Genomic DNA, 27,474 nt, shown 5'->3' on the forward strand with positions numbered 1-27,474 from the left:
GGTTTTCACTTGCATCTTTTTTTTTTTTTTTTTTTTTTTTACTTAGGGGAACAGCTTGGAGATTCTATTTCTATTATTATTATCATTATTACTAGAGGTCTGGTGCATGAAATTCATGCACTTGGGGGGGCCCTCTTACAGTCCAGGAGCCCTTGGGGGATGTCCAACTGATGGCTTAGGCCAGCTCCCAGAGGACATCCTTAGTGCTGCTGTGGAGGCGGGAGAAGCTCCCGCCATCACCGCTGCACTGGCCAGCCATGAGCCCGGCTTCTGGCTGAGCGGCACCCCCCTGTGGGAGCACACTGACCACCAGGGGACAGCTCCTGCGTTGAGCGTCTGCCCCCTGGTGGTCAGTGTGCATCATAGCGATGGGTCGTTCCACCGTTAGGTTGACTTGCATATTAGCCTTTTATTTTATAGGATTATTAAAGGGGCTAAGAGTGAGTGGAGTGGGATTAGCTGATGGTTGTAAAGGGGGAGGGGTCTGAGGGCCAGCTGACAGCCTGTCTGGCAGCACAGAGTGTGGCTGTCCTCGGGACAAGAAAGGACATGGTTAAAAGGAGAGAAGGAACGTGAGAAAAGCCCCCATGGCAGCAGACAACTGCCCTCCAGGCCAGCTATCCTTTCTGTACTTTCCCAGGAAAGCAGGGTCCTGTGCCTTTAACTGTGTACAACATGTGCTGCACGTACCAGGAGTAACATCTGGGCAGCAGCCACCCCTGGTTAAAGAGACAGGAACTCTTTTTGGATGAAGCTTGGACTGGGTTCAAGTTCTAGCAATTGGATGAAGGGAGCAAGAAATGGGATCCAATGTATGGAGGGCAAGCTTGTCCAGGGTGAATCCTTTCTCCAGGGGAGGCCAGCAGCCTTCAAATGGGTCCCCCTCCTAATTTGCAACAATTCTGGGGACTTGGGCCATGGGAACCCCACTGCCCAAGGATTTTTTTCTGTCCACAGAACATCACCTTTGAGGTTCTTCTAGGGCCCCAGCCAATGGGAAGTTAGAGCCGGGTTCCAAAGCTGCCACCCTTACTGTGGTCCCACATCAGCAGTGGGACTTCAAGCAGATCACTCCCCAAATGGGTTCCTCATTCCCCAAATGGGGGTAACGCTGCCTAACCTGAAGGGCTGCTATGAACACGGAATGAAACGGAGCTTTGAAAATTGATTGATCCAGCTGCCATAAGCTCATTCTCTTCCTCTCTGCTCACCCTTCCATTTTCTCCTCCACGGCTCTGGAATTTCAGTCTGCATCTCCTGAATCCAAAAACATCCGGTGCATTCCGGCGCCAAGTCCTATCTCCAGCTGCAGAAGCTCCCTGCCCGGGTCCCCGCTGGGCAGGAGAAGCCCTGGACGGCACGCAGGCCTCTGCCCTTCACTTGCCCGGTGCCCTGGGCTTGTTGCTGGGTCCCCCTAGGGCCTCACTCCTGCCATCTGTACAATGAGCAAATCTCCCAACCATGAGATGACCGCGCGGGTTCCCAGAGACTGTACTTAACCTCTAAAGTCACATGTGTTGCCCGGCCCGAGTGGCTCAGTGGTTGTGTCAACCTATGAACCAGGAGGCCGAAATACAACTGTTGTACATTTCTCCGCCAGTGTGTTCCGCTCTCTGCCTGTCGCCCAGTTCCCCTTGGCCTGGCTTACTGGCCAGTCTCCCATTGCCTCCAGGGGACAAAAAGGGAACTCAAAGGATTTCCTGCTTTAGGGGCTGGTGATAAGCAGCCAGGAGAGTCTGGGCAGGGGTGTGGATGCCTTTGAACACTCCACGCCCCAGGGTTCGGGGAAGGACTAATGCGATCCTAGGAGCTGAGTCCTGCTGAGGGCTTATCAGGGCCTGTTCCCCGGGCGCGACAGGTAGCTATGCCATGAACCCGCGCCAGACCCAGGGGCAGAGGCTGTTGGAACCCCCGCCTTAGGCTCACAGAGCTGATGCCATCCAGCCTGGGCGCGGCATCATCGGGGGCACAGAAATCGTTGCCTCGCCCGCTCTCCCCTCGTCTTCCAGGCCGGACAGAAGCCCCTTGAGGAGGGAGAGAGGGGGGGGGGGGCAGGCCGGCGGAAGGACCCGGGAGCCGCGCAGACAGGCCAGAGGGAGCCGCTCCAACGGAGAGGCTTCGGTTCTGGCACGTCTGCAGGAAAACCTCCCGCCCCCCATCCCCCACCCCCAGGGCGGCGGGGAGCGCAGAGGGGCGGCGCGGCACCGCCCCCGGGGCGGGCCCAGTGCGTGGCAGCGGCCCCGCCGGCCGCGTCCCGAAGTTTCCAGCCTGCTCGCTCCGCGGGGCGTTCGGACGGACATACATCCCCCGACCCTGGCGATGCGGCCCCTGCTGCTCCTGGCCCCGCTGGGCTGGCTGCTTCTGGCCAAAGCGAAGGGAGACGCCAAGCCGGAGGGTGAGGGCCCGGGGGCCGGGGCGGGCAGGGGGATCGGGGCGGGAGGGGGCTGAGGGCTGATCTGGGGGCTGAGGGCTGATCTGGGGGCTGCCTCGGTGGTAAGGACCGGTACCTGCCGGAGGCCTGGGCTGGCGGGGGTTCTGAGTTCTGGCTACTTGTCCACTGGTTCGCGGATGACTTGGAAAAATCACTTCCCGTCCTGGGCTTGTGGGTTCCCACATCGGGAAGGGAAGTCCCGTTCGGCACCCGGAGAGACAAATAATCGCGCTCCTAATCATGACAGCGGCTACTATTTATGGAGCATGGCAGCCCTCAGGTGTGCATCCTCCTCCTGTCCCCAGTTTTCAGCTGGGCAAACTGAGGCTCCAGAGTTGATTCACTTGCCCAAGGTTACGCAGCTTGTGGGCTTGGGAACCAAGATGCACACCCAGTTGCGGCCGGTCCCAGAGCCCAGCTGGCCGAGAGGTCATGGGGATGGGCGGCCACCTGGTGAGGTGGTGGGGGTGGGGGTGTGGAAGGGGTGGGTCCCGCGGCAGAGCGGCTTGCACTCTCAGCTACCTTCTCCGCGGTCTGCCCTGCGCCTGCCAGGGGGGGTCTCACTCTCTGCAGTGTGCACATGGGGGGACAGGCCCAATAGGTGCCATGACTGCCCAGGCACTGCCAGCCCTCGAGTGGCTGCTCCCAGGTCCCCTGGACTCTGCGTCTAGTGTTCCTTCCACATCCCCAAGGCAGATGGGATGTTAGAGTGGGCCCCACTATCCTGAGCAGGTGCTACTCTCCCCTGCCTTCCCTGGGCCACCTCCGGGGCTGCCCGCTGAGCATCTGAGAGCCCCCAGAAGGGCATAGGTAGATGGTGGCAGCCCCACGGAAGCAGATCTGAACTGGCCACACCTCCCATGATCCTCTGTTCCCTGGGCCCACCCTCCTGGGGAACCTGGGAACTGGAGGGAGCGGGATGGTGGTTTAGCAGACCCTTGGACCGTTTCTTGAGGGTTCCTTTGTGCCACGTTGTGCCCAGGCCACGTGTCTCCGGTGAAGTCAGTTGCTTGATCTCCATGAGGCTTGGTGTCCCAGCCTGCAAAACAGGGGCGACACTCCCTCACTCCTAGAGCTCTTTCAGGGATTCCGGGGGATGAGGCCTACTGAGAGTTCAGCTCAATGCCTGGCCCATAAAGCCATTTCTGGCCCAGTGCTGCCATCTTTCCTGGAGTATACCAGCCGGGCTGTAAGACAGGTCAAAAAATCCAGCGAGGGAGGTACTGAGCACAGGGCTGGGCTGGTGGTGTGTGCAAAGGGCCTGTGGCCAGGGTCCACTCACTGGCTGGGAGCCACGAACCCTATAATAGCCTTGATTTTCCCTGGGCCTCTGCTGGCAGTTCCTCTGCTTCTGTTTTTTGTCGTTATTGTTGTTGTTGATCCTCACCTGAGGATGTTTTTCCATTGATTTTTAGAGTTGAAGGGAGGGGGAGAGACAGAGAGAAACAGCGATGTGAGAGACACATCAATTGGTTGCCTCCTTCCTGTATGCTTCCCAATCAGGGCCAGGGATTGAGCCTGCAACCGAGGTACGTGCCCTTGCCAGAATCGAACCTGGGACTCTTCAGTCCTCTGGCCGGTGCTCTATCCACTGAGCCAAACCGGCCAGGGTCTCTGCTTCTGTTTTTGTGAACTTGCTCCACCTGAGACCATCTCATGAGAGAAACCTAGCCCCCTACAAGGAAGCCCAGAGAGGTGAGTCAGGGAGGGACCAAAATCAGTGACAAGGCTTCCGGTGCCCTGACCTCCAGCAGGTGATGGGAGGGGGCAAAGTAGACACAAGGCAGCCAGCCCCCACAGCATGGTGTCGCTGAGATAACCCAGCGACCTCGTAGATCATAACCATTCACTGATGGAGAAGGGACCGCGGGTCCCGGGTATGGGGCTGTTGTCAAGCTGCTCTCAAGTGGAGGCTCTGTGCATCTCTTGCTCCGTTCAGACCCTTTTGAGAAGTAAGGAATCATTAGCCCCATTTTGCAGATGGGAAGACTGAGGCTCTGAAAGGTTATAAACTCCTGGTCTGAGGTTGCCACAGCTGGTTGAAAGTAAAGTCACTGACTGGAACTCAGGCCCACTGCTCATTCCTGTGAATTCTTGGTTCCCAGAGAGCCCGAGGGAGGAGACATAACCCTGTCCCAGGCGAGCCCCAAGACCAATGTGGGGGACAGAAAAAGGCCTTCCACAAAGAAACATCCAAACAAGCAAATTTCCGTAGAGCTGAGGAGAGTGCAGCGCCCCCCCCCCCCCGCCCCGCCCCAATGGCCCTTTCTCCCTTTTGCAGAGGCTTCTGGCTTTCTCCCAAGCTCGCGCCTTTCCCTGCAGGCCTTGACATGGAGAGGGAAGGACCCAGGAGACCCTGGATTTGGGTGGGGGTCCTGCCTTCACTGTGCAGGGTCAGAAATATTCCCCGAGTCAGGCAGGCCTGGCTGGATGTGTACGAGTCAGGAGGAGACCTGAGGCTGCTAGACCGCTCCATCTCCTGCCGTTCTGCCTGACCCATGTCACATCACGCCCGGCATGAGCCTGGGGGCTGGGGGGAGAAGCTTCACGCATTCCCACCTCCCCAGAGAGCAGACGACTGGGTGTGTCATGACAAGCCTTGAGACCAGACCACATGCCTGGGCTGGCACTGCGTGGGACAGAGGGGACGTCAGCCAGAGCCCAGTGAACCCAGCCTGAGTTCTCAGCCTTCTCTTAGGACCCCAGAGAGGTGTCTGCACTCCCCACCCTGGCTCAGCCTCTCAGGAGGGGCTCCTCTCCGCCCCTGACCCCCCAGGAATCTGCCCTCACCCCTCTTAGGGGAGCTTCCCTAGGACAAGAATGCATGGAGCCCCATGGCCAGGTGGCCATCAGCTCCTTTAACCCGCGTGGAGGCTCTGGAGGAGGGTACATGTTTGTGGTTATTACTCTCATTTAACCCGCGTGGAGTCTCTGGAGGAGGGTACATGTTTGTGGCTATTACTCCCATTTTGCCGATGAGGACACAGGCACGCAGAGGCTAAGGCACCTCGCCGCTGTCTGTCTGCCACTCCACCCCACTGTCTTGCTTATCTCTGCTGACCCGGATCATGGGCCATTCACCTGGGGAAACCACGGTTGGACTTTGGGCAGCAGGGCAGCAGGACCCAGAGCCCTGGGTGTCAGGCCTCATGTGGGCCCTGGCCCCAGCTCCTGTCACGTGGTGAGTCTTTTTTTAAAATTCATTTTATTATTATTTTTTTAATCCCCACCCGAGGATATTTTTTCCATTGATTTTTAAAGAGAGGGAAAGAGAGAGGGAAAGACAGAGAGAAATATCCACGTGCGAGAAACAATTGATTGGTTGCCTCCTGCAGGGACCCTGACCAGGGCCCAGGCTGGGGAGGAGCCTGCGACCAGGTACCTGCCCTGGACTGGAATTGAACCCGGGACCCTTTGGTCCACAGGCCGACACGCTGGCCAGGGCGCGTGGTGAGTCTTTTCCCGGCTCACTGCAGGCTGGGTCAGAGCGCTGGGCACCCCCTTGGCCAAGCGTCACCCTGGGGCTTTCAGTTTCCCAGCACCAGGGCCCCGCCCACCTGCTTTCGGTCTGGGCTCCCAACTGTAGGGGGAGGGGCTTTAGTATGTGTCAAGGCTCTGGACAGAGTCTGGCGAGCAGAAAGTGTTCCACAGAGGTTAGCGGTCATTGTTATGGTGATTTGGAAGCCGAAACCCCAAAAAGGAGCCTGAAGACCTAGCACCCCTTCCCCCCTCGCTCCCTCGCTCACTGCCTGACTTCAGGAGTCGGGATCTAATGGAGAATCCAGTCTCACAGACACGCTGGCTTTTTCCATCGTGAAATGTGACACTCTTCCTGTCCCCAGGAGCCCCTGTGGACAACAAGAGGGCCTCAGACAGGAGGGCCTCAGAGCTGGCAGCGCTGCCTCTCCTGCCTGGGGCAGGGACTTAACCCTGGCAGGAGTTAGGGGGAGCCCTTCCCCAAGGGTCAGAAGCGCCCCTCTTTCCTGGACCCCAGGGTCAGGTAGTGAGGCCTCCCCCCTCCACACCTGCCTGGGCCCACCCGGTGGATTCCTGCCAATCCCTGCTGGGCTGCTCGGCGCCAGCCCCCTGCTCTGGGCCAGCCCCCTGCCCCTCCGCTCAGCCAGCTCTGCCAGCTCTCTTTGTTCTTTTTTATTTTATTTTTTTAATCCTCACCTGAGGACATGTTTTTTATTTATTTTATTGATTTATTTTTAAATATATTTTTATTGATTTTAGAGAGGAAGGGAGAGATAAAAACATCACTGATGAGAGAATCATTGATCGGTTGCCTCCTGCACGCCCCCAACTGGGATTGAGCCTGCAACCTGGGCATGTGCCCTGACTGGGAATTGAACTGTGACCTACTGGTTCAGAGAGAGAGAGAGAGAGAGAGAGAGAGAGAGAGAGAGAGAGAGAGAGAGAGAGAGAGACACCAATAGGTTGTCTCTCATCTGGGGATTGAACTACAACCTAGGTATGTGCCCTGTTGGGGAATTGAACCTGAGACCTTTCAGTGTATGGGAGGATGCTCAACCACATGAGACACACCCCTTAACCCCCTTAATTCTTTGAGCCCAGGCTCCTCTTGACTTCCTAGGATGGGATTGGGGGTGCCTCACCTGCCTTTGCTGGCCTGGTCACACCACTTAGTGTGTCTGTTCACCCAGAAAAGTGTTAAGTCCCGGACTCCAGGGAAGAAAGGGTCACCCAGTGGAACCAGGATGCGTGCTGCAAAGTGAGGTCCTGCCTCTGAGGGCAGGAGAGAGGCCAGGAAAGATCTGAGAAGGCTTCGTGGAGGTGGCAGGGAAGAGGCATCGCTGTCACTGGCCCTGGGACCTGGAGGAAGGTTAGGGAAAGGGCAGAGAGGGGGCCCTGGCAGGAGGGATGTGCCCAGCAAGGGGAGACTTCTGGTCGGAGGAGGGCCCACTCGCTGCTGGAGGGAATGCAGGGGTCCTCAAACATTTTAAACAGGGGGCCAGTTCACTGTCCCTCAGGCCGTTGGAGGGCCGGACTGTAGTTTAAAAAAAACTATGAACAAATTCCTATGCACACTGCACATATCTTATTTTGAAGTAAAAAAAACAAAATGGCAAAAACACCCGCATGTGGCCCGCGGGCCGTAGTTTGAGGACGCCTGGAGTATATCATCGGACTGATCAGCAAGGGCCTTGAATGCCAGAGCAAGGCATTTGCTTCTCATGCATCATCACCAGTAATAGCTCTTAGCCTGTGCCAGCATCCCAACAGGACTTTACAGGCCTGACCTCCTGGAGTTAGTCCAGAAGCCCTGGGAAGAAGGTATTGTTATTAGTCCCTATTCTACCAGGGAGAAACTGAAGGCAGAAAGGTCAGGGACTTGCCCAAGGTCACATAGCTGGGAAGGAGCAGAGCTGGGACTCTGACCAGAGCCTTCTGTACTCCTCAGAGGATTCAGCCTCAAAGTGTGGGTCAGGGAGGGGCTTCCCCAGGGCTCCCGGAGATGCTTTCTGGGGAGTCGTTTCCCATGGGTTCCATTGTAGCGGTGAAGCTGCACTACAGAGCCTGGGAGAGGTCCACTGCTAAAAAGGTAATACAGCCCTGGCCAGTGTGCTCAGTGGTTAGAGCATCGGCCCAAACACCAAAAGGCCCTGGGTTCAGTTCCTGGTTAAGGGCACATACCTGGGTTGCAGGTTCAATCCCTGCTCCAGTTGGGCTCATGTGGGAGGCCACCAATCCATGTGTCTCTCGCACATAGATGTTTCTGTCTCTCCCCCTCCCTTCCAGTCTCTCTGAACATCAATGGGAAAAATATCCTCAAGTGAGGATTTAACAAACAAACAAAAAAAGGTAATACAGCTGCTCTGGTCAATGGCCAGGATTTCAAGTCGATTTCCACGCCTCAGTCGACTCTCACTGGTTCTCATGCTGCTGGGAGAATCCAAGGATGAGTGAGACTCGGCAAGAAAGTCTGTAGGGGTTGATTAGCAATGTCTGCTCTGGGTGCAGTGTGGATAGTGGTGGCTGCCTCTGGGCTAATGTCCAATGTGCGCCGGAGAGGTCCTCCCAGAATTCAGCATCCAGAGTGAATCCTTCCCTCCGCCCCTGTGCCTGGCCCAGAGCCCCCTAAAGCCAGAGAGGGACACTTCCTGTCATGCTGGTCAGTTACAGGTGAATGGAGCCCTGCAGGAGAATCTGGAGACCCAGGTTACATCCCAGCTCTGTCACTAACCCACTGGGTGACCTTGGGCACACCCCTTCCTCCCTGGGCCTTGGGCTCTTGTCTATAATGGAAATGGGGACGTGGCCTGTGGGATTTGACAAGAACAGTGACCTGCCCCTACCTGTCACCTGTCCTCATCCTCCATCCCATTCACCACGCCCTTCTCTGTCCCTAGACAACCTCTTAGTTCTCACGGTGGCCACGAAGGAGACCGAGGGGTTCCGACGCTTCAAGCGCTCAGCCCAGTTCTTCAATTACAAGATCCAGGTAAGGGGCTCCCCGGGTGGGGCAGAGACAACCGAGGAGTGGAGGGGGAGTCCGGGAGCTGAGTGTCCACCCTTCCCCAACTGACTTGGAGCCACAGGGGAAACTTCTGGAAGCCTGAACGTTGGAAATGAGTTAGGAAAAGCAAGAGGGAGAAAGACAGAAGCAAAATCCACGAGGGGCTGGAGATGGAGAGTGTGGGGAGAGCGAGACTGGAGGGGTGTGTGGTGGTGCTCAGTGTAGTGCGCGGGAGCTCACGGGGGGGCGGGGGAGTGGCTAGGTTAGCGGGCGTTGGCATTTCACGGCTCCCCCGGGTGATTTGGGGATGCCCACAGTCTGGAGACCTTACTGTCCAAACACTCCTCTGAAGAAACACGGGCTATGGCCAGTCCATGGAGTCATGGGTGTGTCCTCTGTCTGGCCCCTGGGGCTGAGCCCACAGGGAGGCATTTCTCCATTTAGCTCAGCGTGCTGAGTGCCTCCTTGTGTCAGGCACAATGGTAGGCACCAGGGATGATGGACGATACAAGCCATGTCCCTGCCTATACCACTTGTAATCGAACGGCATTAAGCCAGAAAGGACGTGTGTTAGCTCACATGAATGAGATTTGAAGCAGGGTTATTGCTTCAGGCACAGCTGGATCCGGGGGTTCAAGCGTGGTAAAGTCTTTGTCTTTAGGTCCTGCTTGTTTTCATTTGCAGACATACTCTGTACGTACGTGGTGGCAAGATGGCCGCCAGCTTCTCAACCTCAGCAGAAAAGGCCGTCTTTCCTTAATTTTAATAGAACCGTCCCAGGGAAGACTCTGATAGGCTCTTCTTGGGTCACATGCTCACACCATGGCCATGGGAGGAGGAGGGATGGGACACAGACTGGTCACACATGGTCACTTGGCCATCTTTAATGGGCCTTCCTCTGCAGGCACTGGGCCTGGGGGAGGACTGGCAAGGAGAGAAGGCAACATCGGCGGGTGGAGGGCTGAAGGTTCGGCTGCTGAAGAAAGCTCTGGAGAAGCATGCAGACAAGGAGAACCTGGTCATTCTCTTCACAGACAGGTCAGTGGCCGGGGGGCTACCTGGGCGGGTCCCTCGGCAGGGAGATAGAGGAAGATTTTTTTATTAAAATTTTTTTTAAAATATATATTTTATTGGTTTTTCACGGAGAGGAGAGGAGAGGAGAGGAGAGGGACAGAGAGCCAGAAACATTGATGAGAGAGAAACATCAACCAGCTGCCTCCTGCACACCCCTCACCGGGGATGTGCCCGCAACCAAGGTACATGCCCTTGGCCGGAATCGAACCTGGGACCCTCCAGTCCGCAGGCCGACGATCTACCCACTGAGCCAAACCGGTTTCGGCTAAAAATTTTTTAAAAAATATATTTTTATTGATTTCAGAGAGGAAGGGAGAGGGAGAGAGAGAGAGACATCAATGATGAGAGAGACTCAGCTGCCTCTTGCACGCCCCACACTGGGGATCGATCCTGCAACCCGGGCACATGCCCTGACCAGGAATCAAACCGTGACCTCCTGGTTCCTAGGTCATTGCTCAACCTCTGAGCCACATCAGCCGGGCTAGAGGAATATTTTAAGTTGAGGTTCTCCCAGGACATCTGAAATGGGAGATTACTCTAGCTAAGGTTGTCTAAGTCTTAGGGGGTCTGTGTATCCCAGGAGAGACCCTCTGGTGTAGCCCACTCCCGATCTTGGTGAAAAGGTGGGTGGGGGACCTGCCCAGGTGTGACGAGCCACGCTCTTAGTGGGAGAAGGGCCTGGGTTATGGGGACCTTCTCTCTGTCCTGGGTCGGGGTGGAAACATGGCGGGCAGGGCCAGGGCCAGCAGGGCAGATCCAGTCCCTAGACTGGGAGCAGGGGGATTGTAGACGCCTCGATGCAGGTCTCCTGGGCCCTCTCCTCACTCCTGCTCACCTCTGCCCTCTTCTTCTGGCTCTGGCTGCAGCTACGACGTGGTGTTTGCCTCGGGGCCCCGGGAGCTCCTGAAGAAGTTCCGGCAGGCCAGGAGCCAGGTGGTCTTCTCGGCCGAGGAGCTCATCTACCCCGACCGCAGGCTGGAGGCCAAGTACCCAGTGGTGTCCGACGGCAAGAGGTTCCTGGGCTCCGGAGGTGAGGAGCTGTGGCGGGCCGGGCAGGCTCCGGAGGAATCCTCCGCTGCCTCCGCGAGGTCCCTCGCTTGCTCGGTGTCCACAGGATGTTGCTCATGTCCCAAACACAGGCTCTCCTGAGAAGAATTCCTGATTCTTTAATCCTTAAACTCCCCCCACCCCCGCTGTCTTTTTCTTTTTCTTTTTTAAATATATTTTATTGATTTTTTACAGAGAGGAAGGGAGAGGGAGAGAGAGCTAGAAACATCGATGAGAGAGAAACACCAATCAGCTGCCTCCTGCACCCCCCCACTGGGGATGTGCCTGCAACCAAGGTACATGCCCTTGACCAGAATCGAACCTGGGACCCTTGAGTCCACAGGCCGACACTATCCACTGAGCCAAATTGGTTAAGGCCCCGCTGTCTTTTTCATCTCATTGACAACCACCCATCTGCGTAGGGCGAAACCTGCCCTCCCCCACCTCAGTCCTTTGGTGGGTCACATGACTCCCATTTCAAAAGATCTCTTGCCCTGGCCAGGTGGCTCAGTTGGTTGAAGCGTGGTCCCATATACCAAAAGGTTGTGGGTTCGATTCCCAGGTGGGGAGCATATGAGAGGCAAGCGATCAATGTTTCTCTCCCCTCCTCCCCTCCCCCCGCATCCTCTTTCTCTAAAATCAATAAACATATCCTCTGGTGAGGATAAAAAAATATCTCCCAAATCTGCCCTTTGAGGTCCACACCCATTGCCACTGCCTCACTGGGCTCCTGGCATCTCTCAGTCTCCACACTGTTCTGCCAGCTCCACCCTCCCACTTCCAGCCCATTCTCCGCCCAGCAGCCAGAGGCAAATCCACGCTCATCACTCAGTGGCTTCCCACTGCAGAGCATAAAATCCGTATTTTATTCTGGATTTCTCTGTCCAGCCACTTCTTCCCACTGGCCGAGAGTTGGCACGGTCCAGATGGCCTGGCCCTGGCCCTGGCCCTGGCCCTGGCCCTGGCCCTGGGGTACAGGTGTTCCCTGGGGCAGGGCCCTCCCTGGCTGCCCACTTTCTTCCATTTCTCTCCTCCTCTCACCAGCCTTCCCCATAGCCAGGGATCTGTGTGGGTTTTTCCCTTTAAGCCCTCATGTGCTGTGTGACCTTGGCTTAGCCTCTACCCTTCTCTGGGCCAAGTTTCCCAGGTAACTATGGAAAAAGGGCTCCAGCTTGTGCCCACCAGCTCTGCTCTCTAGGAACTCCTGGAGTAATCCATTCATTCACCATCTGTGTGGTGCCCAGCACCTAAGCTGGTACAATTGGGTGGGCACCGTTGATCTTCCTCTCTGGGCTCAGTGGGAACTTGCTCTAAATGACACTAACTGGCAGACTGTGTCCAGCCTACAGACATCACCTCCTCTCAATCTAGGAGGACTTCTGAGAGGAGGCAGGGCTTGTGGATAAAGGAGTAGGAAATGGAGGAGAGGGGAGGCTGGGAAGAGGCCCCTAGCTTGGAGGCTGGAAGCTGAGTATCTGTGTCTGTGTGTCCTCATGCAACCCCCAGGCTTCATCGGTTATGCCCCCAGCCTCAGCAAGCTGGTGGCCGAATGGGAGGGCCAGGACAGTGACAGTGACCAGCTCTTTTACACCAAGATCTTCTTGGACAAGGAGAAGAGGGTAAGAGTCAGCAGGTGGGGCTGGGGAGACCTGATCCCACGGGCCAGGCTGCACTGGGAGCAGCCCCTGTAGGTCTTGAATCCCTGGATTGGCCTTGACACCCGCATTGATCCCTTGACACCCCCATTGATCCATTCATCGATTCACTCATTTATTCAGCAGATCCCGATTGGGCGCCCACTGTGTGGGAGACACCGACAGGGGCAGGGCCGGGAGATGGCAATGAACAAGAGATTTGGGATCTGTGCCCGCATGGCCCTCAAGTGGGGAGACAGGGATTTACAACCTCATGTCAGTTGATGGTGATGGTGATGAAAAGAAGGACAGGCTGAGCTGCCCACTGTGCCTAGGGGCTTCCTGGGGGGCTGATGAGAGCTTGACAGGCCACTGCTGAGCCTGTCTCAAAGAGGCAGGGTCCTCGAGGGGAGCGGAGGTAGCAGAACCAGGCCAGTGCAGCCCCAGACCCAGCCAGGAGCCTCTGGGTAGACAGGAAACTCAGGGTGCTCTTAAGTGTCAGGATTCCTGGATTCTGCTCTGCTTACCTCCCCATCCTCCATCCATGCTGTGCTGTGTGACCTAGGGTAATTCACTTCCCCTCTCTGGGCAAGTTTTTATCATCCACAGAATGATGAAATGAAGCAGCCAGGCCTGTGCAGTGGAAACTATAAACTTTTTGTTAACGCATCCTTCCTCCTTCCCCTTTGCCTCCAGTGACGTCACTGCAGAAGCCTGGGCCCTAAGCCATAAAAATGGAGCTGCTCTGCTTGGGAAGAGGGTGGAGTCTAGAGTGCCCCTTGCCCTTTCTCGGCCTGGCCTTGGGCTCCATGAGATACAGCGGAGTGGAACAGGCAGCATTGTGCCCATGAACAGGGACTTCGGGGCCAGGTTACCTGGGTTCAAATGCCAGTCAGCTACTTACTAGCTGTGTGACCTTGGGCAAGTTACCCAACCTCTCTGCGCCTTGTTTCTTAAATCTGTCAAATGCAGTGATGATGGAATTTTCCCAGAGGGATGCTGTGCGGGTTAAATTAATTGATGTGGATAGAACACTTAGAATAGCGATTGGCACGCAGTCAGGTACTTGACAGTGTTTGTTGTTATTAGGGTGCTTGTTGCAGTGGGACCCGCTGTTTCCTTAGGTTCCTTCCAGTGCTGAGAGCCCCTGGTTCTCTGTAAATGGGGCCACTCAGCCAGTGGATCCCAGGGGCTTGGCCACTGGCTGGCCTTCCCAGGGCTCCCAGCTGGCCTGATGTGACTGGGCAAAGCGGATGTGGTGAGGAAGAGGCAGAGGTGGGAGGGCAGGCTGCCCACAGTGGGTGCGATGGAGCCCTGTCCTTGCCAGGGTCAGTCCCTCATGCAGCCTGATGCCCTGTCTCCTGCAGGAGCGGATCAATATCACCCTGGACCACCGCTGCCGCATCTTCCAGAACCTGGACGGAGCCCTGGGTGAGCAGCCCCCACAGGGAGGGGATCGAGAGGAGAGGAGGATTCAGGCAGGGCCTGAGCCCAAGGGGGAGAGAGGGTGGGTTCCTCTCTGGGGGTTGTGCTGCGAGTTCGCTGACCTCATCCCCAGGGCCTCAGAGACCACCTGGTGTCCTGGGGCAGAGCTGTATGTCCCTGCGGGTGGAGAAGGGAGGGTCACGAGATCAGCTTACCGAATTCACCCAACACCAGGCAGCCTGGTAATGCACACAGCAGGTGCCCACCTTGCCCCCGACCCCCGGTCCTCACAGGTGAGCCTGCTTCCCCTCCTCCCCTGCCCTCCACCTCCCAGCTGAAGGCTTCCTGGCCTGGGGGCAGGGACTGACCTGGCAGGGAGCTGGAAAGTGAAGGCCAGTTGGTTCTTGAAACTACAAACGCCCTTGGGCTGACCCCAAATCCCTGGCTGGGGATGGCATTGCTTTGCCACTAGCTTGCTGGGTGACTTCAGGCCAGACACATACTCACACACCCTAGGCCTCAGTTTCCCCGTCTTTAGAAAAGAGACGTTGGACCAGATCACTGATTGGTGAATTTATGGTATAAATGGACCCTTTGGAGAATCCGAGGAAAGCCATGGCCCTCTCGCAGGAAGGTGTGGGGACATCACACCCTTTTGCTGAGGCTTCTGGGGGTTCATGAGCCTAGGTTAATAAACTGGGCCCAGCTCACCCCATGGGGGGCCAGGAGCTTACACAGAGGGGCTCCCCTCACGTGGTCACCACCACAAAGCCCTCCCTCCCAGCATTTCTCAGGCCTTGGAAAAGGCTGCTCTGGGTTTTATAACTATCGATCAAGGTAGCTTCCTGTCTTAGGTGCAGACTAAGAGGGTCCTAGCGTGGGGATTAGGGCTCTCTCTACCAGGCCAGCATCTGTCCCCTGTCCCTCCCAGGCCTCCCCGTGTCGCTGGCATGTACGCAGGGCTGCCCTGCATGCCTGTCAGAGCGGGCGCCTCCCAGACCCTGCCTGTGGGGCTTCTCTGAGCTGTGTCTGGAGCTGGGATATTTCAGTCTTCACTTCCTCCCATGCCTGGCTCCCGGCTCTCATCAGTAATCACAGTAACGAATGTGGGTTTCTGTGGATTCCATGCCCACCCTGTGCCCGGCATGGTGCTAAGTGCTCACTGGACATACAGTCCTCCCACTCCTAGCCCCATTTCACAGATGAGGAAACTGAGGCGCTGAGAGGCGAAATACTAACGTACGGGGATACCCTGCTCCCCGGGGAAGAGCTGGGATTTGAGCCCAGCCTGTCAGCCCCTGAGTTTGGCCTCTGGGTCTGACGCTGGATGGCGCTGTGATTTCTCACCCCCAGATGAGGTTGTGCTGAAGTTTGAAATGGGCCACGTTCGAGCTCGAAACCTGGCCTACGACACCCTCCCAGTCCTGATTCATGGCAACGGACCCACCAAGGTAGGGAGGGGCCCCAGGTCCTGGGGAGTGTGGGAGGGGGTCAGCTTCTCCTTGGGGCCAGGGCCACCCACCTCGTGCCCGAGAGCTTGTAGGCGTTGCCCTCAAATCTGAGTTCAACTTGGAGCCTCTTTCCTGCTGTGGGAGTCGCCGGTGCCCTGTTCATCCTGCTGGACCGCAGGACACAAAGGAAGCCGCTGCCCCCACCCAGGCCCAGGCTCGGCTGCCCCAAGTCACCCACACTCCGTCACCCCAGGGCTGCCTCGTTTGTTCCTTTAAGAAATATTTATTGAATGTGTGCACCAGGGCATGAGGCCTGGTCGGTCATGAACAGGACAGACTGGTCCCCGCGCTCCTGGAGCTACAGATGGGCCCCTGGGGAACTGGCCCCCGGTTCACACCACAGTTCTCTGAGTGACAGGTCCTCAACCACCCGAATCAGAGGAAGGGGGATGTGTTAAAACGCAGAATTCCCATCCCCGCCCACAAGCTGGCCAATGGGAATCTCGAAGGGACGGGGCCTGGGAATCTGCATTTTACAAGCTCTCAGCCCATCCAGAGATGAAAAAGCACCAGGGCGCCAAGCCCTCCCTCTGCCCTCCCTCAGCTGTGGTGACCTCCAGGGGCTGAGCGTGCTCTCTTCAAGGCCCACCCAAAATAAGGTCACACTCCTGCTCCCTCAGGGGTGGCAGCTGGCTGGGGCCCAGGAAGAGAGGCCTCAGTGGCTGCAGGTGGGTGGCACTGGCACCTCTCAGACCCCTCCTCCCCCACAGCTGCAGCTGAACTACCTGGGCAACTACATCCCGCGCTTCTGGACCTTCGAGACCGGCTGTGTTGTGTGTGACGAGGGCCTACGAAGCCTCAAGGGCATCGGGGTAAGGCCGCCAGAAGCTGGGGTGGGGGGAGATGGGTGATTCTGGAAGAGACTTGTCTTTGGTGGAAGGTCGAGGGATGACCTCCCTGGCTGGGGTTCCATCCTGCTCCTCACCAGGCACCTCCTCCTGGAAGCCTTCTCAGACTACACATGGCTCCACATTTCCCCCAATGCCCGTGTTCCAATTTTTCTGCCTGGTCGTTCCGGCTCTCCTGCAGCCCCGTCCCCATCCCACAAACCTTCTTCCTCATCTGTGGCCCCACATCAAACCCCACGCCAGCCAAGCTCCCCAACAGTCTGCTATCAACTAGTCCTCGCTCCTAGTCAGGGCTCACGTGACTCCTGGTCCCCAGCAGGGGCCGCCTCCCGCCTCCCGCCAGTCCTTGCCTCTGTCCACCTGCCCATCCTACTCAGAGCTCCCTGCCCCGGCCCCTTGCCTGCTGGGTCCACACACCTCTGGCTCAGAGGTGGCTCAGTGGCTGGACCTGGCTGGACTCTGCTGCCCCCTCTCCACGCAGGATGAAGCTCTCCCCTCAGTCCTGGTCGGCGTGTTCATCGAACAGCCCACGCCGTTCCTGTCTTTGTTCTTCAAGCGGCTCCTGCGCCTCCACTATCCCCAGAAACGGATGCGGCTTTTCATTCACAACCATGTGAGCAGCGGGGGCTCGGTGGGGTTGCCGGGCGGCCCAGCGCAGTGGTCGGCAAACTCATTAGTCAGCAGAGCCAAATATCAACAGGACAACTACTGAAATTTCTTTTGAGAGCCAAATTTTTTAAACTTAAACGTCTTCTAACGCCACGTCTTCAAAACAGACTCGCCCAGGCCGTGGTATTTTGTGGAAGAGCCACACTCAAGGGGCCAAAGAGCCGCATGTGGCTCGCGAGCCACAGTTTGCCGACCACGGGCCCAGCGGAATCAATGACCTGGATGGGAGGCCTGTGGGTTGGGGGTGCTGACCTGGTGACAGAGGCTCTGAAGAGGCCTGTGGACCTGGCCTGGTCAGGGGAGGATGGTCAAAGGGTGGCCAGGGAGGGCATTCCAGGCAGAAGGTCTGGCCTGGGCAAAGGCGTGGCGTGTAGGAAAGCCGGTGGCCAGGGATGTGCCAGGAATGAAGGGGGGCAGCCTGCAGTAGCAGGAGGTGCGGTGGCCCCTCATCCTCATCCTCAACGCCCCGCCCCAGGAAAAACACCACAAGGCTCAGGTGGAGCAGTTCCTGGCGGAGCACGGCGGCGAGTACCAGTCTGTGAAGCTGGTGGGCCCCGAGATGCAGGTGGCGAACGCTGATGCCAGGAACATGGGCGCGTGAGTTGGGGGTCAGGGAGGCGTGGTTATCTCTGCTGACGGTGGTGGGCAGAGGGGCCATCGTGTCCGGAGCATCAGACCGGGAGGCAGGAGTTCGGAAGGCTGGGTGGTCTCCGGCAGGGTCCTGCCCCTCTCTGGGCCTCAGTGCTTCCATCTGTCAGATGGGGAACTAGCCTCTGTCCTGCGATTGGCTGGGGCTGAGCAGTGTCAGCGTTTCGGAAGCAAAGCTGAGAAAGGAAGGACCGGAGGACCGGAAGTCAATAAATGCTGACAACTTGAGAAATAATCTCTGATTCCCCCGTAATTTATGCTGACTCTAGGAGAATGGGACGGTCCAGATCAGTGGTTGGCCGCCTGCCCATGAAGGACTAGATTGTGAATCTGTGCAAACCAGCTTTGTGGGCTCAGCCGCAGCCACTCAGCTCTGCTGGTGTAGCGTGAGTGAGCGTGGTTGAGTTCCAACAAAGTTATATTTATGGACACGGACGTTTGAATTTCTGTGACTCTCATGCAACTTAGATTCTTTTCCCCAACCAGTTAAACATGTAGAACCGTTCTTAGCTCAGGAGCCACACGAAACCAGGCAGTGGGCTGGATCTGGATCGTGAGTCTTAGTGAAAACTTTTTTTTTTTTAATATATTTTATTGATTTTTTACAGAGCGGAAGGGAGAGGGATAGAGAGTCAGAAACATCGATGAGAGAGAAACATCGACCAGCTGCCTCCTGCACACCCCCTACTGGGGATGTGCCCACAACCAAGGTACATGCCCTTGACCGGAATCGAACCTGGGACCCTTCAGTCCGCAGGCCGATGCTCTATCCACCGAGCCAAACCGGTTTCGGCATTAGTGAAGGCTTTGATACAAGTACCCACACACCCTACGGGAAGGCACAACCAGTTGGCCCCTGGCCCTGGGCACTGTGGGAGCCTGTCTGTGGGCGGTGCTCCCCCGGTACCAGGGTTTTCGGGGCGCTTGATACCAGTTGTCAAGCTCTGGGCCTTCGTCTTGAGAGTTTGGGATCTGCATCAGGGTTTGGGTCTTGGAATCGGGAGGGACCTTCGAGGCTGCTGGTCCCAACCTGCACCAGGGCGGCCCAGCCTCTCTGAAGACTCGTGGCCGGTCCCTGGTGACCGCAGGGTGGGCGGGGGTGGAGAGGGCAGCTGCGGGTAGCTCCGTGACCCTGGGTCGGGAGGTTGGCTCTGGAGCCCCACCCCCACGGACCCTGCGTCCCCCTGCCTGCAGGGACTTGTGCCGGCAGGACCATGGCTGTACCTACTACTTCAGCGTGGATGCCGACGTGGCCTTGACCGAGCCCCAAATCCTGCGACTGCTGATTGAGCAGAACAAGTGAGGCTGTGGGTGGGCTGCGGCTGGCAGACAGATGGGCCCTGAGAGCAGGGCTCCGGGGCTGGCATTGCCTGGGATAGGCCTGGGCCCCTGCTGGGAGCCCTTCCCTGCCTCTGTCCTCCTCCCCTGCCTTGACCTCATCGGCTACCCTGAGCTTGCCCCGGCCTGGCAACCTTGTCTTGGTCTAGGCCAGTGATGGGCAACCTTTTGAGCTTGGTGTGTCACACTTCGCCAAAAAACTGAGCATAGCTCGGGTAGTGTGTCACTTTGAGGAAAAAACATTATTTCGCAAATGTTTCATCCTCAGGAGCAGCAAATGTTTCATCTTCGGCATGCGGCCGCCTCAGCGGCTGCGTGTCATCAGAAATGGCTACGCGTGTCAGTGCTGACACACGTGTCATAGGTTCGCCATCACTGGTCTAGGATGTCCCCCCCCTACCCCTCGCCCCTGCCACAAGCCCTAAGCCATCCCCCTCTCACCTTCTGTTCGTGGCTGCCCTGAGGGAGGGAAAAGGTATCAGATGGGCCCAGCCCACCTCTAGGCCCTGCCCCAGGGAGGCCGTGGGTTGGGGGTGCTGTCAGGTTGAAACGGACCCCACACCTAGTTAGATTCGCCCCAAACTCCCAGTGGGCAGAGGGGCCCCTCTGAGGCGCTCCCTTCCTTAGGAATGTCATCGCCCCGTTGATGACCCGCCATGGGAGGCTGTGGTCGAACTTCTGGGGAGCACTGAGTGCAGATGGCTACTATGCCCGCTCCGAGGACTACGTGGACATCGTGCAGGGGCGGCGTGTGTGAGTACCGACAGGATGGGGGGCACCCTCATTTGTCTTCTTCCTGGCCTTGCAGCACCCCCTTCCCCAGTATTCTTGTCCTTGTTGCCCTCAAATTCCCACCGAACCTGAAGCAAGGGAGACTGCAGTCAGACACACAGAAGGACTTCCCAACAATTACCTGGGCCCATTACCCAGGGTAGGGGACTCAGATCAGCACTATCGTGCCCTTCCCTGGGTCCCCGGCCCTTAGTCTATGACCCTCAACACAAGCCGGTGGCCCCCCATCTTCCTCTCCCTCACCCAGTGGCGTCTGGAATGTGCCCTACATCTCGAACGTCTACCTGATGAAAGGCAGTGCGCTGCGGGCTGAGCTGCAGCAGACAGACCTGTTCCGCCACAGCAAGCTGGACCCCGACATGGCCTTCTGCGCCAACATCCGCCAGCAGGTCAGCCTTGCGGGGCGGGGGTCAGAGGAGGCCCTGTTGACGGGGAAGGTGGGCTGCCTGGTCACCGTACGCCTGGAGCTTCTGAGGTCCCAGCAGGGCCGCTCAAAGGCTGCCAGGCCCGGCGGGGACACGGGGGACGCTGGCACGCGTGCTGGTCCTCGGGGTCTGTGGGGATCATTTCAGCAGACCCGGGTTTTACACCGTCTATTTTAGTTTTTAAAGTATACTGTTACTGATTTCAGAGCGGAAGGAAGAGGGAGAGAGAGAGAGAAACATCAGTGATGAAAGAGAACCATTGGATCAGCTGCCTCCTGCACGTCCCCTACTGGGGATGGAGCCCACAACCCGGGCATGTGCCCTGGCCAGGAATCGAACCGAGACCTTCTGGTTCATAGGTCAACGCTCAACCACTGAGCCACGCCGGCCGGGCTATTTTATTTATGTTTTTGGCAGCACCTAAAAAAACACGAAACTTTCCATCTAAATGTACTCCAAGTAATGTGCCCAAACCACACCCTTACCCTGTTCCTGTGCCCCACCCAATATTTTTTGTGGCATTTATTTATTTATAAAATATATTTTATTGATCTTTTTACAGAGAGGAAGGGAGAGGGATAGAGAGTTAGAAACATCGATCAGAGAGAAGCATCGATCAGCTGCCTCCTGCACACCCCCTACTGGGGATGTGCCCGCAACCAAGGGACATGCCCTTGACCGGAATCGAACCTGGGACCCTTCAGTCCGCAGGCCGACGCTCTATCCACTGATCCAAACCGGTCAGGGCTTTTTTGAGGCTTTTAAGAAACGTGACAGCATGTTGATGTTTCCCCCTGTGCCCCAAACGTCAGGATCAGAACACCATCCTCTTCTTGGGCACATTCGTTCTTTTATTCCCATTCCCCCGGGAAGCCTTCCCTGATCGCATCCGAGTGTCAGGTCTAGGTGAGCCTGGGGGGCAGAGGCGGCTGCTGTCAGGCCCCTCCCAGGGAGTGCAGGGGAGGGGAGGGGAGGGGCTCTCTCATCGGCCTGGCCTCCCCAGGATGTGTTCATGTTCCTGACCAACCGGCACACCTTCGGCCACCTGCTCTCCCTGGACAACTACCAGACCACCCACCTGCACAATGACCTCTGGGAGGTGTTCAGCAACCCTGAGGTGAGGCCCTGGGCGGGCGGGAGGGAGAGGCGGGAGTGGAAGGGGCCCCAGTGATCCCGTAGCCGGAGCTGCCTCCCTCTCAGAGCTTGACACTGGGACCCTGTGGGCCACCTGCCTTCCTTCACCCCAGGGGGCCTGTCTGCAGGTTTGAGTAGGAAGAGGAGGGCGTTGTGAGAGGCAGCGCCATCTAGTGGAGGAGGGACTCGGAGTCAGAGGCCCATTAGCTGGGACTTAGTTGAGCCTCAACCTTTGGGACCTCAGTTATCTTAGCCCTAAAACGTTTTTTTTTTTTTTTTCCAAATATATTTTATTGATTTTTTACAGAGAGGAAGAGAGAGGGATAGAGAGTTAGAAAAATCGATCAGCTGCCTCTTGCACACCCCCTACTGGAGATGTGCCCACAACCAAGGTACATGCCCTTGACCGGAATCAAACCTGGGACCCTTGAGTCCACAGGCCGACGCTCTGTCCACTGAGCCAAACCGGTTTCGGCTTGTTATCTTAGCTCTAAAATGGGTATACTGTCCCAGCAGGCCTTGCCCCTGAGAATGTTGTGATCAGAAGAGGAGGAAATTGTGACAGTGTTGTAACACATTGTGAGCTTGTGTCTGATGTGGGCCCGTGCCTATATCTTCACATAGACCTGGACACATACACACACGTGTACCTACACATGCAAACACCAGCTCCCGTGGGCACACTTTCACGCTCAAACAACACAATGCACCCCGTGGGCACAGAGGCCACCGGCTCCTCCAGGCAGGAGACGTTCCCTTCCGTTGTGTGTGGCCTGGGGGGAGGAGGCCCCTCTTGGAGCGCCCCATGGAGTTGAGCAAGAGGTGAGTCCAGCTGGCCCAGGCCAGTTCCCAGGACCCCATCCCGCTTCCCCCTCCCCACAGGACTGGAAGGAGAAGTACATTCACGAGAACTACACCAAGGCCCTGGCGGGGAAGCTGGTGGAGATGGTGAGGACTGGGCACCGCTGAGTGAAGCTCCTGGCTTTAGACCCGACACCCAGAGGACGGAGGAGCGAAGCCAGCTGACCCGGGGGAGGAGGCGTGGCCCCTTCCTGTGCTCTGGCACTTTCCAGCTGGAATCTGCAGGGCCTGGGGGGCCTCCGGCTTCTTTTCTGGCCCGGGCAGGAAAGAGGGGAAAGCATCCCCGAATGTGGCCTCCACGGCAGACCACGGCCCACGTTTCCCCCAAAGCCAGCAGGCCTCTGCTCCCTCAGTGCCCTCACACGGGTGGCTTTGGCCTTGGCACTGGCAGTTGTGTGACCTTGGCCAGCTCTGAGCTCCAGTTCTTTCTCCCTTCAGCACCTCGCTGAGTCCGGGCTCCCTGGGGACTCTCAGGGGACACTCAGAGGCTCTCAGACCAGGGTGGGGCAGGCCACAGACCACACAAGGGGTCTTGCCCGTGGCGGGTTCTGCCGAGGGCCATGGGATCAGGGGGAGGATGAGGGGTGGCCACTCCGGACCCCAGTGACCGCGTGTGTCCCCCCCCCCCAGCCCTGCCCAGATGTCTACTGGTTCCCCATCTTCACGGAGACGGCCTGTGACGAGCTGGTGGAGGAGATGGAGCATTATGGCCAGTGGTCTGTGGGCGATAACAAGGTGGGAGCCCCAGGCGCCTGGACTGGGGCTGGTGGGTGGCTGCCCCTCCCCCCAGGCCCGAACTCCGGGCTCTTTGCCTGGGACTCTTCAGATGGGGCACTGGCATTTAGGAGCAGAGGGATGGCGGGATGGGATGGAATGCTGGTCTCTAAGCTGCCATGCCACAGGGTGACTTTGAGATACCTTAACCTTAAGGTGCTAGGTGTCCGGCTCCTCTTCTTCCAGTGATTGGGCTTCCTTCCCAGACTGGGCGTGGAAAGGGGGAGGAGTGGGCAGGTGTGGATGAGGAGCAGTTAGGAGGCGACATCACCCGACCACGGCCGCTGACCACTGACCACCGACCACCGGGCACCCTGCTGAAGGAGGAATCCCATTCCTGCCCTCCTCTTGCAGAGCCCAGGACCCCTGGTTAAAGGCACATGCGCCCTGGGCCTGTGCCTCAGAGAGTGGCTAACCTCAGCCTGGCAGCTGACTCATCTCTGGTCGGGGAGCTTAGCTCCAGAACCCAGTAACCGGCACAGCCCGTGAATTCTGGGTCTGGCTGATCCTTGCGCTCCAGTGCCTGAGCTAACCTGCGGCCCTCTGCATGGGTTTTCTCTGCTGTGTAACCAGGGACCACCAAGCTTAACGGCTTAAAACATCCACTTATCATCTCCAGGTTCTGTGGGTTGGGTCTGGGTGTGGCTTAACTGGTGCTCTGCTCAGGGTCTCCCAGGGCCCCCATCAGGGAGTCAGTGGGGGTTGGTGCTCATCTGAGGCTCAGGGTCCTATTCCAGGCTCACATGGCAGAACGCATTTCCTTGCAGCTGTGGAGCTGAAGGGGACTGGCCTCTTCCAGGCCAGCAGGGAGATTCTCTCCCACCAAGATCCTCCTTTATTTATTTTTTAAAATATATTTTTATTGATTTCAGAGAGGAAGGGAGAAGGGGAGAGAGATAGAAACATCAATGATGAGAGAGAATCATTGATCGCCTGCCTCCTGCAAGCCCCCGACCAGGGACTGAGCCTGCAACCCAGGCATGTGCCCTGACTGGGAATGGAACTGTGACCTCCTGGTTCATAGGTCGATGCTCAGCCACTGAGCCACACCGGCCGGCCTCCAAGATCCTCCTTTAAAGACTCACCCAGTGCCCTAGTCGGTTTGACTCAGTGGATAGAGCGTTGGCCTGCGGACTAAAAGGTCCCAGGTTCGATTCCGATCAAGGGCACATGCCCAGGTTGCAGGCTCAGTCCCCAGTAGGGGGTGTGCAGGAGGCAGCCGATCAATGATTCTCTCTCATCATTGATATTTCTCTCTCTCTCTCCCTCTCCTTTCCTCTCTGAAATCAATAAAAATATATTTTTAAAAAAGACTCACCCAGCATCATCTCCCTTTTGATTAAACCAAAGTCGACTGACTAGTTACCTTAATGACTCCTGCAAAACCCCTTCACCTTTGCCCTTATCCCATCAGGTTCAAGGTCAAGGGGAGGGGACTAGACAGGTGGCAGGAACCGGGGCCATCTTAGAATTCTGCTCACCAGCCTCTTTGGGTCGCTTCCAGGACAACCGCATCCAGGGCGGCTACGAGAACGTGCCGACCATCGACATCCACATGAACCAGATCAGCTTTGAGCGGGAGTGGCACAAGTTCCTGGTGGAGTACATCGCGCCCGTGACGGAGAAGCTCTACCCCGGCTACTACACCAGGGTGGGCAGGCTGGGTGCAGCCTGGACCAGGCGGGGGTGGAGGCGCGGGGGAGGGGGAGAGGCGGAGGGGAGAGAAGTGTTCCCAGCGGGACCGAGGCCTGAATATTTGGTCTCGAGGCAGGAGGGAGGTCTCCTCCTATCAGGTGCTGGGGCCAGGGAAGGCGGGGCCACTCTGCCTCAATCCTCTGACCTCATCTGACCACTGGAGTCCTCCCTCTGTGTCCTTGACCCCTGCACCCACGGCTGCCATGCCAGCTCACCAGACAAGCCCCCGGTCAGCAGCCAGCATGCCCTTCCTCCCTCGGGTCCCCTTTAGCTCCCTCCCTCACGCGTCTGTCGATGCCTCTTTGGCTTCTGTACTTGTCACTTCCTCGTTCACAGGGTTTTCTCCCAACACCTGCTTTGGGTGTGCCTGGGCCCTGCCCTCAAGGGACCACCCGGCTAGATAGTTGGGAGGATGTGAGGGTTAGATTCATTCATTCCACCTTCCTTCCCTTCTCTTCTCTCTCTCCCTCCCTCCCTTCCCTCCTCTCCTTCCTCTCCCTCTCTTCTCTCCTTCCTCCTCTCCTCTCCTTCCTTCCCTCCCTCCTGTCCTTCTCTTCCTCCCCACATTTTTTAAAAATATATTTTTATTGATTTCAGAGAGGAAGGAAGAGGGAGAGAGAGATAGAAACATCCATGATGAGAGAGAATCATGGATCGGCTGCCTCCTGCAGGTCCCCCACTGGGGATCGAGCCCACAACCCGGGCATGTGCCCTTTGACTGGAATCGAACCTGGGACCTTTCAGTTTGCAGGCCGACGCTCTAGCCACTGAGCCAAACCAGCTAGGGCCCTCCCACATTTTTATTGAGAACGTTTTCTGTGCCAGGCACTGTACCAGGCCCTGGAGAACACGGCGTTAGTAAACTGCCCTCCGGCAGCAGACGAGGGGCCCTCTGGACACCTGCCTTCCTGGCCTGCGCAGCCTCTCATGGCGGCTCTCTGTGTCTCTCCCTGGCACAGGCCCAGTTCGACCTGGCCTTCGTCGTCCGCTACAAGCCTGACGAGCAGCCCTCGCTGATGCCACACCACGACGCCTCCACCTTCACCATCAACATCGCCCTGAACAGGGTCGGGGTGGATTACGAGGTGAGCAGGGGCGGGCCGCTCTGGCCCAGGGAGCAGGCAGGAGGGAGGGCTGGCTGGTGGGCAGCTTGCAGGGTGTTTGAAGCGGAGGGGCCCAGGGTAGCACGGAACCAGAGAACTAGGAACCAGAGAGAAAGGACTCGAGGCCCCTGGGGAAGGCTTCCTGGGAGGGGTGGGCTCCGAGCACAGTTTGGCAGGAGGGAGCGGGCTTTAGACCCAAGACAGCAAGGGCCCAGGAGGCTGGAGCCAGATCAGATGACCTCACCTGGGTCCTGCCCGCCCCCCCCTTCCTGTTGGGGAACTGACACTTCCTGTTGGGAAACTGACACTTCACGTCTCCTAGGGCGGTGGCTGTCGGTTCCTGCGCTACAACTGCTCCATCAAAGCCCCCCGGAAGGGCTGGGCCCTCATGCACCCCGGGAGACTCACGCACTACCACGAGGGGCTCCCCACCACCAAGGGCACCCGCTACATCGCCGTCTCCTTCGTCGATCCCTAATTGGCCAGGCCCAGCCGCTTCGGACGTGTTCCTCTCTGCCAGCAACCATTGCCCGGGGCCCCAGGGAACCCCGTCCAGCCTCCAGGTTCTCGGCCTCCCTTTGCTCCTGGAGCTGCCACTGGGGAGACTGGGCCGCAGGCCGGAGGCGAGGCCGCCTCCTTGGCTGGGACTTTCCCGGTGCTCTGCTCCCAGCCCCGGGGAGGCTGTTGGTTCACTTTCACTGCGTTGAGCAGCTCACCCTTTTCCACTTGTCTTCCTCAAAACCCGCCCCCTTCCTCCGGTCCTTCCACGAGTGACACTTGAGCAGAAGGGGCTTACCCAGCTGCCCCCAGGGCTCTAGGGGCGTGGAGCCACACCCCAGAGCTTCTCCAATGCGGAGCGGCAGCCCAGGATCTTCTGCTTCAAGCTTCAGGGCCCGCACCGAGACCTGGATCAGACTCAAGTCCTCACCTGGACTGCGGAAGCCCCTCCTTCCCTGGCTCCTGTCACGGGAGCCACATGCTGTCCCTGCAGATGGTGACTCAGTAGGCCTCCTGGAAGGTGGGAAAGGCATGGATGCCACAGCGCCATCCTCTACCTGACCCTTGCTGGGGGGGGGAAGGGAGTGACAAGTCCACACACTGTACTGCGTCACCCTGTCCTGCATGTCCCCATGCCTCTGGAGAGAGGGACAGACAGAAACAGGAGAGTTTCTATTAAAAGTCATTCAAACCACCGAGCGGAAGCTGCCTGGGTTGGGTGAGTGCTCTGTCGGGGGAGTGTCTGCAGGGAGGGGTTTTAAGAGCCCATGATTGGCAAGAAAGATCTCTCAGGACAGTGGTCGGCAAACTGCGGCTCTCGAGCCACATGCGGCTCTTTGGCCCCTTGAGTTTTTAGCAAAGGCCAGCTTAGGAGTACCCTAATTAAGTTAATAACAATGTACCTACCTATATAGTTTAAGTTTAAAAAATTTGGCTCTCAAAAGGAATTTCAAGCATTGTACTGCTGATATTTGGCTCTGTTGACTAATGAGTTTGCCGACCGCTGTCTCAGGAGTGTTTCCCAAACAAGCATGTGACCTTGGTATCACGTGTATATCCCGCAAACCCTTATGTGTGAGCCAGGCA

General features: G+C 57.5%; 1 protein-coding gene across 1 annotated transcript; it reads left to right on the top strand.

Annotated features, from left to right (window-relative positions):
- Positions 1-2,081: 2,081 nt before the first annotated feature.
- Positions 2,082-27,084, top strand: PLOD1 (procollagen-lysine,2-oxoglutarate 5-dioxygenase 1). Its single transcript, XM_054720899.1, has 19 exons — positions 2,082-2,395; positions 8,806-8,897; positions 9,817-9,950; positions 10,853-11,016; positions 12,540-12,652; positions 14,035-14,098; positions 15,446-15,543; positions 16,314-16,415; positions 16,933-17,064; positions 17,596-17,717; positions 18,963-19,067; positions 19,734-19,859; positions 20,146-20,287; positions 21,327-21,440; positions 22,340-22,405; positions 22,949-23,053; positions 24,597-24,743; positions 25,747-25,872; positions 26,213-27,084. Exons 1-19 carry the CDS (start codon positions 2,320-2,322, stop codon positions 26,366-26,368), a joined length of 2,184 nt encoding a protein of 727 aa, XP_054576874.1. The 5' UTR covers positions 2,082-2,319; the 3' UTR covers positions 26,369-27,084.
- Positions 27,085-27,474: the final 390 nt, after the last annotated feature.

The sequence above is a fragment of the Eptesicus fuscus genome, chromosome 9, assembly GCF_027574615.1.
Source record: "Eptesicus fuscus isolate TK198812 chromosome 9, DD_ASM_mEF_20220401, whole genome shotgun sequence".
NCBI classification, from domain to species: Eukaryota; Metazoa; Chordata; class Mammalia; order Chiroptera; family Vespertilionidae; genus Eptesicus; species Eptesicus fuscus.